This window comes from Macaca thibetana, chromosome 19 (genome assembly GCF_024542745.1).
Source record: "Macaca thibetana thibetana isolate TM-01 chromosome 19, ASM2454274v1, whole genome shotgun sequence".
NCBI classification, from domain to species: domain Eukaryota; kingdom Metazoa; phylum Chordata; class Mammalia; order Primates; family Cercopithecidae; genus Macaca; species Macaca thibetana.
In genome coordinates, this window is record NC_065596.1 from 51711631 (window position 1) to 51725805 (window position 14175).

General features: G+C 44.1%; 1 protein-coding gene across 10 annotated transcripts in view; it reads right to left on the reverse strand.

The window, feature by feature from the left end:
- The window catches only part of ZNF536 (zinc finger protein 536), a 490140-nt gene that overhangs the window by 63932 nt on the left and 412033 nt on the right, over positions 1-14175 (reverse strand). The window contains exon 7 of one of the 10 annotated variants that reach the window (XM_050772551.1): positions 5257-5296. The exons of the other annotated variants lie outside the window; for them this stretch is intronic. Within the exon in view, the coding sequence (XP_050628508.1) occupies positions 5283-5296 (14 nt within the window). The 3' untranslated portion in view covers positions 5257-5282. The remainder of the gene's footprint in view (positions 1-5256; positions 5297-14175) is intronic. 10 annotated transcript variants of the gene reach the window in all.

The window sequence follows — 14175 nt, forward strand, 5'->3', positions numbered from 1 at the left end:
AAATATTTCAGATTAAACCAGTATAAACTAACAATTAAAACATCAGAGAGGATGGGCAAATCAAATATGTGTAATAGGAGAGGTGGAAAACCAGTCAGCCCTTTCTAAATTAATTACTCCAACTTTGCCCCTGTCACTAGGTCCTAGGGGTTAGGATGACTCTCGGGCTTCAAAAGCACAAGTGTGTATCTTTCAAGTCGATTGTTTTCCTGTGACCCCAAAGGGGCTACTGGCTGTTCCTGTGTCTTTTTCACTTTGCCACAAAACTTTGAGGATGTTTGGAAAATCAGTAGCAGGATGCATCTCACAATAGCAAAAAAAAAAAAAAAAAGACAAAATGCTGCTTTAATAAATATCAAGTGATGAATAATTTTGCCCAAAGGGAAAAAAATGGTTAATATTGAATCTTAATGTTCTTCATCTAAATGCTTTTTTCTTCCTGCTAAAAACAAGTTTAGAATTAAAGCGTATCAGTTTACACATATTGCATGCATATTAGTGAGACACAGCTGTGTATGTCCCCCTCTTAAGAGCCATATGATTAAGTTATGGGATATCATATAATCCAAACGCTGTTTCTATTGGTCACCTTTCACAGACAAAAGCTTTTTAGTTTTAGGTCTATTAAATGACAGAATGTCCGATTCTGGAAATGTGCAAGTAATTATTATGAAGCACCTGTGACTCTTGCTTTTTGCTCACCAAGTCCATCTATAAATGCTTCTGGAACATTGCTCAGAGGCTGACAGAGGACTGTCCTCCCTGTCTGGGGCAGCTGTCAGGCATACCGTGAGGTGGCTCAAGCCCCAGGGTTGATTCTGGTTAACTGTGGAATCAGGACCCCAGCCGTCCTACCCCATTGCTCTGAAGTGAAGGGACTATAGACTCTCTCAGTAGAGAAACAGTGGTCTGTGGTGAAGAAGAGAACCCCTGAAGTTCAGAGGGAACCCTGGGCCCACCCATTTATCATCAGCACTTCTGGATGGTATTACGAACTAGGTCTGCACCAGGCAATTGGTTTTCAAAAACATGTGAACTGAAAGAACCAGTATAAACGATCTCTATTTTTCCCCAAAGTGACTATTTGACCCAATTAAACACACTTTTTAAAAACTGACTCGAGTGTGTCTGTTTACTACCTTTATTGAGCTTTTAATATTGCAAATCCTTGTTTGTGGGCAAATTCCAGGCACTTCTGTGTTAGGGACGAGGGACAGGGAACTGCACAGGCTGCTTGCCTTTTGATGTGAATCAAAGTCAAAAGTACTGATTATGACTCATACTCTGTGGAAACGTTGGCTGATGTCGTTTCTGCCACTTGACCCGGGGAAGTTGCTCTCCTGCAGAAGACCAGTAGCTGGTGCTGGAGGGGTGGGGGGTCACACCTCTGCCGCCCCTGCCCAGGGGCCCTGAGATAGCCATTGAGGCCAGGCTCCTTGGTGTGATGTAGGTCGAGTGCCTGTGGGTTTGCAGGAAGGATTTGGCCTTTTGATTTGGTGTAGAATTTACAACCTGAGAGTGATGTCTCAGCACGCAGATCTGGGTTGTACTGGAAAAGGAAATGAGGTCAACTGAGAGGAACGGTGCATCTGAGGAGGCTTCCACGCGGCTGCAGGTCGGGGACTCCAGAGTTACTTCTTGTGGGCCCAGCCCCTTGACAGGGACACCTGCAGCTAAGAGCATCTGAAAACCCGTGGGTGTGCACCTTCTGCACAGGGCAGCCCTTTTTAGTCTGTGTCCTGGGAACACAGAAAGAAAAGGAAGCACATTACATTTGAGGATGAGCCCACAGTACAGCCTGAAGGGAAGCGAGTCATAGGAGAGCCGATGCATCCCTCAGGTGTGAGGAAAATCGGAAGCACAGAGCAGAAGAAAAGTGAAGGCGCACTCCCCAGCTGAAGCTGACTTCAAATGAGAGATTTCCAAAGTGACACGTGGTAAACTTTACAACTCCCTAAAACCCAGAGAGGGGGCCAGGTCCCTCTTGTACCGGTTGTCAGGGAAGCCTCAAGACTTCATGCTGCTTGCTGTAGAACAGCCGGGGACATCCAAAACAGTTTCACTAGCAAAGGGTCAGCACTCCCTGCTCCAGATTAAAAGTTGGTGATGCTATCAACCCTTTGGAAAGGAAATACCACTTCCAAATTGGGGTCTTAGCAAGCAGTTGCTGGAACTGGGTTTATAATGCTTTTTAAAAAAAAAACACAAGGAGGCATACATAGAACATAGTTGATTGGAAGAAGGGATGACGACTTCTAGAGAAAATGAAAAATAAATTATTTGCTTTCATGTCCATAAAGGGAAGACGAAAGCAGATGCCAGCAACAGACAAGCATTTCCCAAGGAGAGGAAAATATTTCCGAAGGAAATCAGCCTAGTAGCAGAACAGGTGAGAAAGAAATTAGAGTGTCTGAGGACTGATAACTCCGGGAGCAGATGGGAACCATCTTAGAATTTGTGCAAGAGGAGGCAAGGAAACAGGGGAACGATTAGCAAATACCTTTTTAAAACACCCAGGGAAGCGGGAGAAGCACCAGTGGCCAAGAGCCCTTATGCAACACCTATATTTAATAACGACTCTAAGGGAGATCAAAGAAATTAAACACCAGTAAGCTTGACTTGAGCAGTGGGGAAGATATTGGAAACACTAATCAGGGACAAAATAGGGAAAGTTATGATTTAATTAAAGATATTCAGCATGGATTCACAAAAGGGAGATCATACGTAACAAAACTAATAGAATATTTTGAAAAAGTAACAAAAAGGAATTCAAGAGGGAAACCAGGGGTATAATTTACTGGGACTTTAAGAAAGCTTTTGTGCACTGACTCACAAAGGACTAATCTCCAGCGGTGGGGAGTTTGGGTGTGAGTGTGGTGGGGGGTGGAGAATGAATGAAGAATTGTCTGGACCAAGGGTACTTGTGAGCATTACTATGAAGAGATTAGGATAAAAAAAGGAGACTGACTGCTGGAATTTCCCGAGATCTGAGTTTTTTTAATTAATTTTTTAAAACACAGAACATCAATGGCCTTGCTTCGGAAATGCGCCCGAACGTGGTGGAATTCTCCTGCAGGTGTAATGTCGGAGGGCAGGTGCCAGTTAATACAACAAGGACAATAACGTTGGAAAGGATTTATTGAAATCTGATGAATATATGACCATCCCTCAAGTACTAGGAGACTGTGACCAAAGGGGGGCAGAGCCACTAATTGCCATTTGAATAATTAACACAAATAGAGATGGAGAAAATGTCTAGAAGGAGCTAAAGCACTGTGGTCTGGACAGTGCATGATCAACAGCTGTGCCCACTGATCGGCAAAGTCACCCTTCCACACATATGCACCGACAGCTTCACACAGAAGCACGCACACACCTGCACATGCACACATTCACACATTACATAGGGACATTCACAAGCACACCTTCACGCCTTGCAAAGATGCACTCTTGCCTAAACACACATGGTGCACATTCATGCTCCTAGACACAGTCGTATACACAGTCGTGAACATGTGTGTGCAGGCTCACGCTTCTTTCCCCAGAGGCTGCTATGCTGTGCTTAGGTGGAAATGATGGATGTAAAGGGTAAGAGAACATACTATTTTCCACCAGGACAGTAGGGGAGGCACATGACAGGGAGAAAGGCCCCCTTAGTCACATTACGGTAATAATAGATGCTACGGGGATGGAAGAAGAGGCAGAGGGGAGAGGAATCGTGAGACACAAAAAGACCTTTGTTGCTACAAGCTAAACCAGAGCTGAATACCTTCTCTGAAAAAGTAATGGCAGAAATCCCCAAAGGGGCCCAACTCTTGCACTGGGAGACAGAGTTATAGATGCAGTAGCAGGAGGCTGGAGAAGACAGTGACTAGATCTGAGATCTGCTGTCCTCAGGGCTCCAACTCAAAGCTGACCCAGCAGGAAGCCAGACTGGGCAACGGCATGGAGAACTTTCCCAAAATGCAGGCGTGTTTTTCGCCAAACGAATGTTTCTTCATTCTTGGTAAATGTCTAGGTCAGAATAGTGACCGAAAGCATCAGAACATATGTGTCTAGGTGGGAACCTGCCTGCTGCAGGGTGGCGCCATCCGCTAAGTAGGCTTCAGTCACTAACAGACGGCCTTCATCTGTGGGGCTTCGCACTCAAATCCCTTTGCCACTTCTAAAGTTAGGACAAGCCTATGGAGAAGATATGGATATAGACACAGATCCTAACATGTGAGTATTAGAATAATTTGAACTTCATTTACCTTTTACATCATTCATTAATATTAAAATGTGACTTCAACAGTTTCCATATTTAAAAGGTCATTGAGGATGAAAAGTTGCAAAATGAAGGATACATGTCCTCCTCATTAATAATAACAGGAGTGTCCTATAATAGTCATATCCTGTGATACTAAAACATCAAGGCACTGCTTCTCCCCAAAACAATTTTTTTTAAAGAAATGTCCACTATAAGTTTTCTCTCCATTTTAACTCTGGAGATGTACGTACCTTAAACCAAATAGTTATGAATTCATACTTAGAGATTACAAACTAAGAATGAAAGGAAGAAGGAAATTTTCTTTAAAAAAATATGCATATATATATATAGAGAGAGAGAGAGAGAAACAGCTAAGTTTAGCAGATCAAAATGCACCCCACTCTGTTTTGACTGCAGATCCCTCTTCCAACATCTCCCAGAAGCAACTGAAGTGGACAAGCACTTCTTGAACAAGTAAAGCTAAACCACAGAGCTCACTTGGTATCTGTGGCTCCACTGCCATTTCAAACACTTGTCTCTGAAGCTCTCACCTTCGGACAGATGACATTTACAACACATGTAACAGAGATCGAAATGTGAAATCAATAACAAAAAACGTTTGCCTTTCGGTTTGGTTCATTCTATCATTTCCCCCGATTTTTGGTTCAAATTGAATTTGGGAATTTCTACTTTGCTTTCTAAAGCAAAGAAAATTTTTCCAATATCTTGGAGTTCACTCAAGCATGGCCTAAAGCAATATTCACTAAGAAGAGCAAGGGGTTAACTGGGGGAGATTTAAGCGCCCCCCTCCCAACCCAGCTCCCAATCTTCCACCCAAAGCTACCCTAAGTAAACATACAATCTACATGAAAACTCACCTCCCACCTCCCTGCTTCCACACAGGTTGGTCCCCCAAGACCCCCCCTCCAGAAATTGCTTTGCGATAGTTGGCAGAACCCCAGAGTAGAATAATGCTTTTTGAAGCAAAATGAAGGGTTAAAAAGTACCTGTCCGGAATGTGTCTTGAAATCAGTCATTGAGAATCATCTGTCAGTAAGACAAAATTAATTACTACATGTCAAATGAAGAAATCAATGTAAATTAAACACTATATAAATGGTATAAAAGTTTAGGACGAGTTGATTGTTAAATCATTACTGATACTTGTATAAATTTTCCACCAAGCCCCAGCAGGGACCTGACATCATGGGACTCTTTCCAAATCTTCCCAAGTCGAGTGTGGGTCTTGGAGTGTTTCTCCCACATCCACCTCCAATTAGGTTTGGAGGTTTAAGTAACACCCCAGCAAATTCAGTAACTTGCAAAGTTCAGTGACATTTTAGCATGGTTTACAGCAGCCAAGGCTGGGATGGAGGACACAGCCCCAGTGGAAAAGTTAGATTCATGAACCCAGCAGGAGAAGCAGCACTGGCCCCTCAACCACAGGATCCCCAATAACTTGGGAAAGAATGCTACCCAGTGAAATATTTTATTAATTTATGCAAATCTGGCTTTACTTATGAAATCCAATCAGTTGTTATAAATACTTAAAGAAAGGTCATAACTTAAGATATGACTTTTGAACAATGTTTTTAAGGCCCAGCTCCATGGCTTTTGGTGTTGACATAAAAGGGTAAGAGAAAGCCCCAGTGCTGAGGCCATTGTCAGACAGAGACCTCAGCTGTGTCCCTTGGGGAGCCGGGCTCTCACCCTCAACACAGCCTGTTTCACTCAGGTGCTCAGGACAAAGAGATCCAAGTCTACTGATATTTGATCCACTCAAAGAAAGCACTGACTGACTCATCCATCTCATCCTCAGACAAAGCCTTTGCATCATCTCCTGAAACCCATCTGGACTGCAGCACAACAGTCTCTCCTTTCTCAGTGGGATCTAATCTGTTGCTAGAGTCGAGGACCTCCTGCAGGCACTTCTGATGATCAAAATTTCCTTCTGAAACTTCAGCCTCCTCTCCATAATGAGAGCCCGAGGCTCAGCTCACGCATTGAGTTTTCTCTAGTCTCTCTGACCTTCTACCTTCTAATCAACTGACACATTTCAGTCTCCTCTGAAGCTTTTGAGGTCCATTCTTCCTTCAATTTGTGGGTCCTGGCAGTGACTTTATCATTGGGGCTTAACCTGGAAGGCAAATGCCATCAGCAGTCCACCAGAGATGGAGGACAGACTGACAACCCCCAGGGAAGGATTGACTACAAGAACTTTCCTGCAACAAGACCCCCAAACTCCATGGTTGAAATGGGCCCAAGTGTCCTCCAAGTGTACTTTGCAACAACCAATATACAGAAATAAAAGATTTCCAATATACAATTTGTAAAATTAAGGAGCTGAAGATTACTTAGGAAAGGGCAATTTGCAATGCAAACGAACTTTCTGATTTATAGAGTCACCACGGGGTTCCTTACATGAGTCAATCTAAAATAGGATTCAGCTCACAATGCATCTAAAATAGGATTCAGTTGCCAAAATCCAACACCCATGCCATATCAGCAATGGCCCCCATCAACATTGCCATTGCAGAGGGAGGTGGCCCTGCAAACTTTGCTGTGCTTTTTTCTCAAAAGGTTTTCCTGCAAGTGCATTGCCAATCTCATTAAACAGACTTTCCTTTGGCTTGTACTATTATCCTTGGCTTTGCAATCAGGGTCGCTTTTCCATCCACAACCAACCCCTCAAACACCTCCGAAGACTTGCCCCACTTTACTGCCATCCTTAGGTCTCCTCATTTTGGGACAGGCATTACATCTCGGCCAAGAGAAGCCACCTAATTCCTGTCTTGGATTTGAGATTTGGCGGGAAGTATCTTCCCATTGAGGAGTAAATCTGAGGCTTAAAATTAAGTGAAAGAGGATATAAATATTCCATTGCTTTGATGCAGTAATTCCATTTCTGGTGGTCTTTCCTAGAGAAATACTCTAAAACACGAGGGTGAAGGGGGAATAAGAGGAGCAGCCTTTATGTTCAAAGACATTCCCTGTATTATGTTTGTAATATTAAAAAAAATTAGAAACAGTCGACATATTCAACAATAGGGCAAATAACTATATAATGATATTTTAGTGTAGCCATACATTTATACATATATGTCTTCATAACATGAGAAAAAATGTCATACTGCACATATATATTATATGTATATGACATGCAGAAATCATATGACAGTAAGATTACAATTCCATAAAAGCTAGGCACAGGAAGAAAGCTGAAAGGAGATAAACTAAAACTGGCACTCTTCATGCAGTCAGCAATGTTTGGGAGTTTTTTCTCCTATTTTTTAAATAATCAGAACAGAAAAAGAAGTAGAATTTGCTTTTCTTTCAAAAAAACACAGGTTGATTTCTTTTTTGAGAAACAAAACAGATTGGGTTAAATGTAGTGAATTAAAAGTAAGCTTCAATTAACTTCCATTTTTTTGTGAAAAAGCAAAATTTCTATTAATGCTCAAGATTTTTCTCCCACTAACATGGTAAAATGTTTTATTTAAATATTTTACACTTGAAACATCATAAGGTCTTCCTGCTGATCCAGAGATAACTACGCGATACCGAAGCTGAACTAGAGGCTTGCGCGGGTGGGAATGTGTACAGCTGCGTAGGGTTGTCATGTGTCCACAACATTCTGCCTCTATGTCCCAGATAGGGCCCTCATACGAAACCAGGATGTGCCCCAGGAGACATGCTCCCCAACAGCAGGGCTGTGAATGACGGCATTCTGCTGCTGACACAAGGCTGTAGCCCAGGGTCTGGTATAAGACAACATCTTAGTAAATGCTGCACAAGAAATGAGTGTCTTTTCAACGTGCCTCTGATCTCTGTGAAACTGTAAGCTTGCCTGGAATGACGGCCACTGCTACCATTTCTTCATGTTCCTATATGGAGTGCCTGTGCCTGCACAGAAGCATATTCAGGAGCTACCAGTACAAACACCAGGTCAGCAAACCTCCCTGCCATGCAGGCTGGTAGGACGGTGCAGTGAGAAGCCCAGAGGATCTTGGGCCTGACTCTTCCAAGGCACAATCTTACAATACCTCAATTTGCCAGTCCTTAGAACTGGGGACAAAATCTTCCCCAGAGATTTTGGTGTGCTGAGTCAGAAGTAAAGAAATAAGTTTTCTCTCAAAGGCTGAAACAGTGCTGATTGCCAAACAGGGGAGGAAAATCTGGTTTTAGTTATTGAAGATGTTATTTTACTTCTACTTTTGGCTATAGTAAAAGAGCTTGTAACAAATCAACTGTCTCATTGAGCGCAACTAGAAAAGCTGCATGAAAGAAATAGTGGTGTGTATATGTGTGTATATAAACAATTTATTTTTCTTGAGACAGTGTCTCACTCTGTTGCCCAGGCTGGAATGCAGTGGCGTGATCTTGGTTCACTGCAACCTCTGCCTCCCGGATTCAAGTGATCCTTCCACCTCAGCCTCCCGAGTAGCTGGGACTACAGGCATGCGCCACCACGCCCAGCTAATTTTTGTATTTTTTGGTAGGGATGGGGTTTTCACCATATTAGCCAGGCTGGTCTCAAACTCCTGACGTCAGGTGATCTGCCCACCTCGGCCTCCCAAAGTGCTAGAATTACAGGCGTGAGCCGCAGCACCTGGCCAGTACGTGTGTATATAAATAATTTCAAGGTGTAATAGAGTTATCAAAGGAGCCAGGACTTGACAGGTCAAGATTCTAAAAAGGAAGGAGCACAGAATGCTGGGCTTGCTTTTGACTTTGCTTCTCCCCTTGAGATAGTTGTGAACTTACAAATGGCAGCCACCGAGATGCTGAGAAGCAAATCAGAGACATCCATAGTCCAAGGGACCAAGAAGATAAACACCAGAATCTAGGGCTTGGTAAGGCAAAAGTTTCCTGATAAGCACCCCACACATTTATTTGTTACCCCTAAAGGGGCACAGTTAGGAGTAACAACAGGTAAGAAATAAACCCTTAAAATCTGCTCAATTTCTGATTGACTTAAGGTGATCTTCTCCAAGCCTAATGGCCTACTGGAAACAAAAGTAAATCCTCCCTAGAGGAAGATAACACCATCCAGAGCTGTGCTGTCCAACAGGGTAACTGATGGCCACATGTGGCTACTGGGCACTTGGGATGGGGCTTTGTCAGAATTGAGAATTGCTATGAGGGTAAAACACTCACTGGATTTCCAAGACTTCATACAAAAAAGACATGTAAAATGTCCCATTAATACTCTTTATATTGGCTACCTGTTCAAATGATAACACTTTGCATAGACCAGGTTAAATACAACAAAATACATTCTTAAAAATAGTTCACTATGTATTCATGCTTATTTAATATTGCTACTACAAAATTTAAATGGCGTGGGTGGTTCACATTACATTCCTGTTTGGCGGTTCTTATATAGAGCCAAAATGCATCTCTAAAATTTGTATATGTCATGTCTGACATTTGATAAAAATTACCAGGTACACCAGGAAATAAGAGCAAATGAGTAAAAACAAAGATGGAAAATCAGGCAACAGCTAATGTAATCAGGCCCACAGAAGATCCAAATATTGAGTTCTAGAGTTACAGACTTCAGAAGAACTATACCTGATATATTTAAGAAAATAGATGACAAGATAAGGAGTTTAGGCAGAAAATGGGAATCACCAAAAGAAATCAACTGGAAATTGTGAGACTAAGAGTACAACATCTGAAATTAAGAGCTAGTTTGGAAACACTTCAAGAAAGAGTTAGCTGGAGAAGACTCCATTTGCTTAAAACGCCAATGTGTCCTGTTCTTGACTGCAAAGATATATAAAGTTTTGCTCTTGTGCTAATCTGGCCCATGACTGCCTTACAATCCCCTCAGAAGCCCAGACAAATTCTCCCCAGTGAGTCAGAAGACTAAACAGTTGATATGGTTTGGGTCCCTGTCCCCACTCAAATCTGATGTAGAGACTTGTAAAATGTTGGAGGTGGAGCCTGGTGGGAAGTGACTGGATCATCGGGGAAGATTTCTCATGAATGGTTTTAACACTACCCACCTTGGTAATGTTTTTGTGATAGTGAGGAAGTTCTCCTGAGGTCTGGTTGTTTAAAAGTGTATAGCACCTCCCCCCTCTCACGCTTCCTCCTGCTCGGCCATGTGAAGCGCAGGCTCCCACTCCACCCTCCACCATGACTGTGAATTTCCTGAGGCCTCCCCAGAAGCTGAGCAGATACAGCATCTAGCTTCCTGTACTGCCTGCAGAACTGTGAGCCAGTTTAACCTCTTTTCATTATAAATTACCCAGTCTCGGGTAATAGCAAATCTAGAACAGACTAATACAGCAGTGTGAGATGTTAAGACCCTAAAAGTCTTCATGACTGATAGAAGAGACATGCTAAAATGGAACAGAGGTCTGGGTTGAGAAAGACCAGCCATCCTGGCCGGGCTTTCTGGCCTTTCATCAAGTTTGACCTTAGTGTTTCCCAGAGACCAGAAGCAGTGTCAACACAACAGACCTGGAGCTGATACCAGGTTGTCTGAGGCAGACTGGAACATTCAGGAAAGACTTTTCAGGGCTTGCATGGACTACTTCTGGGTGGTCCATGAGTAAGCCACAAGGATGTTTAGGTTGCGCTGTGATGTCCCAAACACCCAACAGCAGAGCAAAAGACAAAGTACAGAGGCAATCTATTTGTCTACATAACACCAGCCTTGCAAAAAACCCTCAAAATACCTTGCTGCCTTTGTCTATCTCTTGCTATAAAAAAAAAAAAAGACACAGTCTTTCTCAGAAAAGCAAGGTGAGAAGCAACTAGCTCAATCAATTTTTATGTACCAGAAGGGCTACTGAAAGTGCAAAACTAATAAACTCTGCTCTCACTAAGTATCTCAAAAGAGAAAAAAGGAATGATGCTCTAGAAAAAGATTTGAGTTTGGATTGGAAGAAGAGCTGCATGATCATCAAGGGTAGAAGGATGTTAAAATTTGTGCTTTTGTTACTCTTTAGATGGAAACTCCAAAAGTCTGACCACAAAATGTAAAGGACGAATGCTTGCTTTATCCAAATTGAGAAGGACTGGACAAGAAGTGTCCTCAACCTCATGCCAAGACCCAATTTGAGGCTATAGAAGGATTGAATTTGAAAAGTCAGAGAGTTGCAAAATAGAGGAGTTCTTTGGAAAGGGTTGGTGGGTGTGATGTTATTACCAGCCCTCTTTCCATGGGGGATGGACAGAGGTTGCTTCCATCACTTCAATCCCAGTTGATGGATTCTTAAAGAGAACCTGTTCCATATCCCTTGGTGTCAGTGGGTCATGAAGCCCAGCTATGCAAAAGTGGAAAAGTTAGAGGCTATTCTTAGGGTGGGTTGAAAGGAGGCCTGTATGGATAAAGGTTCCAGTTTTAGTTTGTTGGAAGATGTGAAAAATACTTCCCAAGGTCCAGATGTGGGTCACTATGGAAGGACCCTCTGCATAAAAATGCTGTCAAGGACTTTGTCCAAGAGGCTGCCTAAAAGGATGAAACAACTCACCAGGAAGACACTGGATGTTCCCTGCTGAAGGGCTAGCAGCCAGCAGCCAGCCAGAGGCTACGTGCCCAAACTGTAGGTGACAGAATCCTAGAAATGTGGGAGAGCCCAAAGAACTCCAGAAAGGATCCAGCCCAGGAGAAAAACAACTGTCATGGCTGTGTTTCCAGCCCTGACTTCTTCTGCAGACCCTGTTCAAAACCAGGGTGGTCAGAACGCATAGGAGAAAGGAAAACACAAGGCCAGGGACCAGAGAAGACACGGCCTGTCCCCGTCCTCAGGCCCGCAGCAGGCTGCAGCCAGCTCCAGAAGATGATCCCACTCTACAAGAAGCTTGGAGTTAGGAGTATGACATTGAAACATGTGCTTCCATGACCAAAATGAGGCTCTTCTATGACTCAAAGGCACACAAAGACCCTGCGTTATTCCAAAATGACCAAAAATGTTGTGGGACCTCGCCTAGATCTCACCCGAAATGGGTGGGGGAAATTCAACATCACAAAATGGGTTTAAACAGAAAGAATAACTTTTTGTGCTTCCACCCTGTGGACATTTCTCTTTAAACATAAAGATGATAAATCCCCAGGAAGGAAGGAGGGAGCCTCTTACTTGAAGAACATGGAGAACCGTCATTTTTTCACAAGCAATACTTTCCTTTTATCCATGAAGAGACAAGGGCCTCATGAGGATGGGAATCTTTGCTCAGACACGGTGGAGCCAGGACACGCATCCGCTCCCCAATCCCTTCCACCACACTGCCACGGGGGAGATAATCACCCATCCTGGAATCAGCACATAGAGCCAATGACCCTCTCACCTTCCCTGTCTGTGGAGGACCCGGTTATCTCATTTCCCTCATCAGTAAAATGCTGGTGAGTCCGGCCTAGATAAGAAAAGCCAGCTCCTCTTAGGTGGTCACCGTGTCTCATGGCTGACCACCATTGTGAAGGGGTGACACCCCATCCCCGGGCCCCACCAAGCAAGATTCCAAAGCCCAGAGGTACCTGGGTGAGAAAACATCCTTTGGCTGGGTGTTTTCCTGACACATTCTCTCCAGAGACCCTTCTGGAAAATGTTGCAGCCACTGGCACCTTGCACAGCTCTCCAGCGGTCACTTATCCTCTGGGGGCACCCATCAGCTGGAGTACCTGGGGAGAGCCTGCAGCCGCAGCTCAGAAAGCGCCACATGGCAGGGAGCTGGGTTTCCAGCAGGCAGGAGAGGAGGTAAGCACTCTCCGCAGTGTCCTGCTGTGTTTGGAAACCCCATCCAAGAGGCAGCGTATGGATCTGTGTATGGGTCTGCTGTCGCGTAATGAAATGGTAATGGGAGGCAGTCCGGAACTCCTCTTTACACAGCCACCAACGGATGCCATCCACAAGGAGGGCAGCTGCTCCTCCAATCTGCCCTGCTTTTTCAAGTCAACACTGTCTTTCAAGACCAAGGACACCCCCAGCCACACCCAGGAGCTCTCAGGGCCTCCAGAGAACCATCTGTACTTAGATGCTCCCCCTGCACCTTGCGGGCAGCCCTTGCTCCTGGCCAGAGAGCCTGGGAGCTGAGGATCCATGCAGGGTGGGACAAGACAGTGCCTTGCAAGAAGGACAGCCCTGGCTCAGGCAGGGAGCCATCTTGGAGAGCAGTTGTACCAGTGCCCAGTTCTGCGAATTGCACACTCTCCCTCTCTTTGTTAAGATAATAATAAACACAAAGCAACAACCACAAAATCCAAATAAATGATGAACTCCAAAAAGAGCAGAACGGGACTCTCATCTTTTCCAGATACCTGTTCACCACAGCAGGAGGTCTGTGCCAACACTGCACCATCTCCAATCCACGCCATATGCCTGTTTCTTTACTTAGTGTTGTTTGGGATGGGAATCCTTCAGAGAATGGAAGGCCCCTGAACGTTTGGCAAGCCAGACAAGGACAGCAGCCGAATGTGCATGGGGATATGGTGTGTCCCTAAACATGCGTGTGTGGGGTACACGCATACACACACACACACAGACACACACACACACACACACACACACACACACACACACAGCTTTCTTCTCTCCCAGCCTGTTTGTAACTTTGCTCATCGGTTGTTTTTTTCTGTGTACAGTAACCAGAATTAAAATAAGCTCAGTGTTAGGAAAGCAGAACAAATGGAGACTGCTTTTGACAGTGGTGACACTTTTGGTCAAATCGTCTAGCTGAGATTTTGGCTAAGAGTTTAATCAGACACACACGTACCCAGGCACACAAAGACTGACACGTAATCTACTCACGGCTCTGGCTCTGATTGGCCCAGAAGGGGGTCTGGAGATGCAGCCATAACGAGCTGCACTCCCAAAATGAAAATCCCATCCCCTTCCTGGTTGGATTGTGTGAGTTTGTAACGTGGGCCAGACTTCATTCCTGGCCTCATTCACACGCGTGGATGCAACATTCACCGG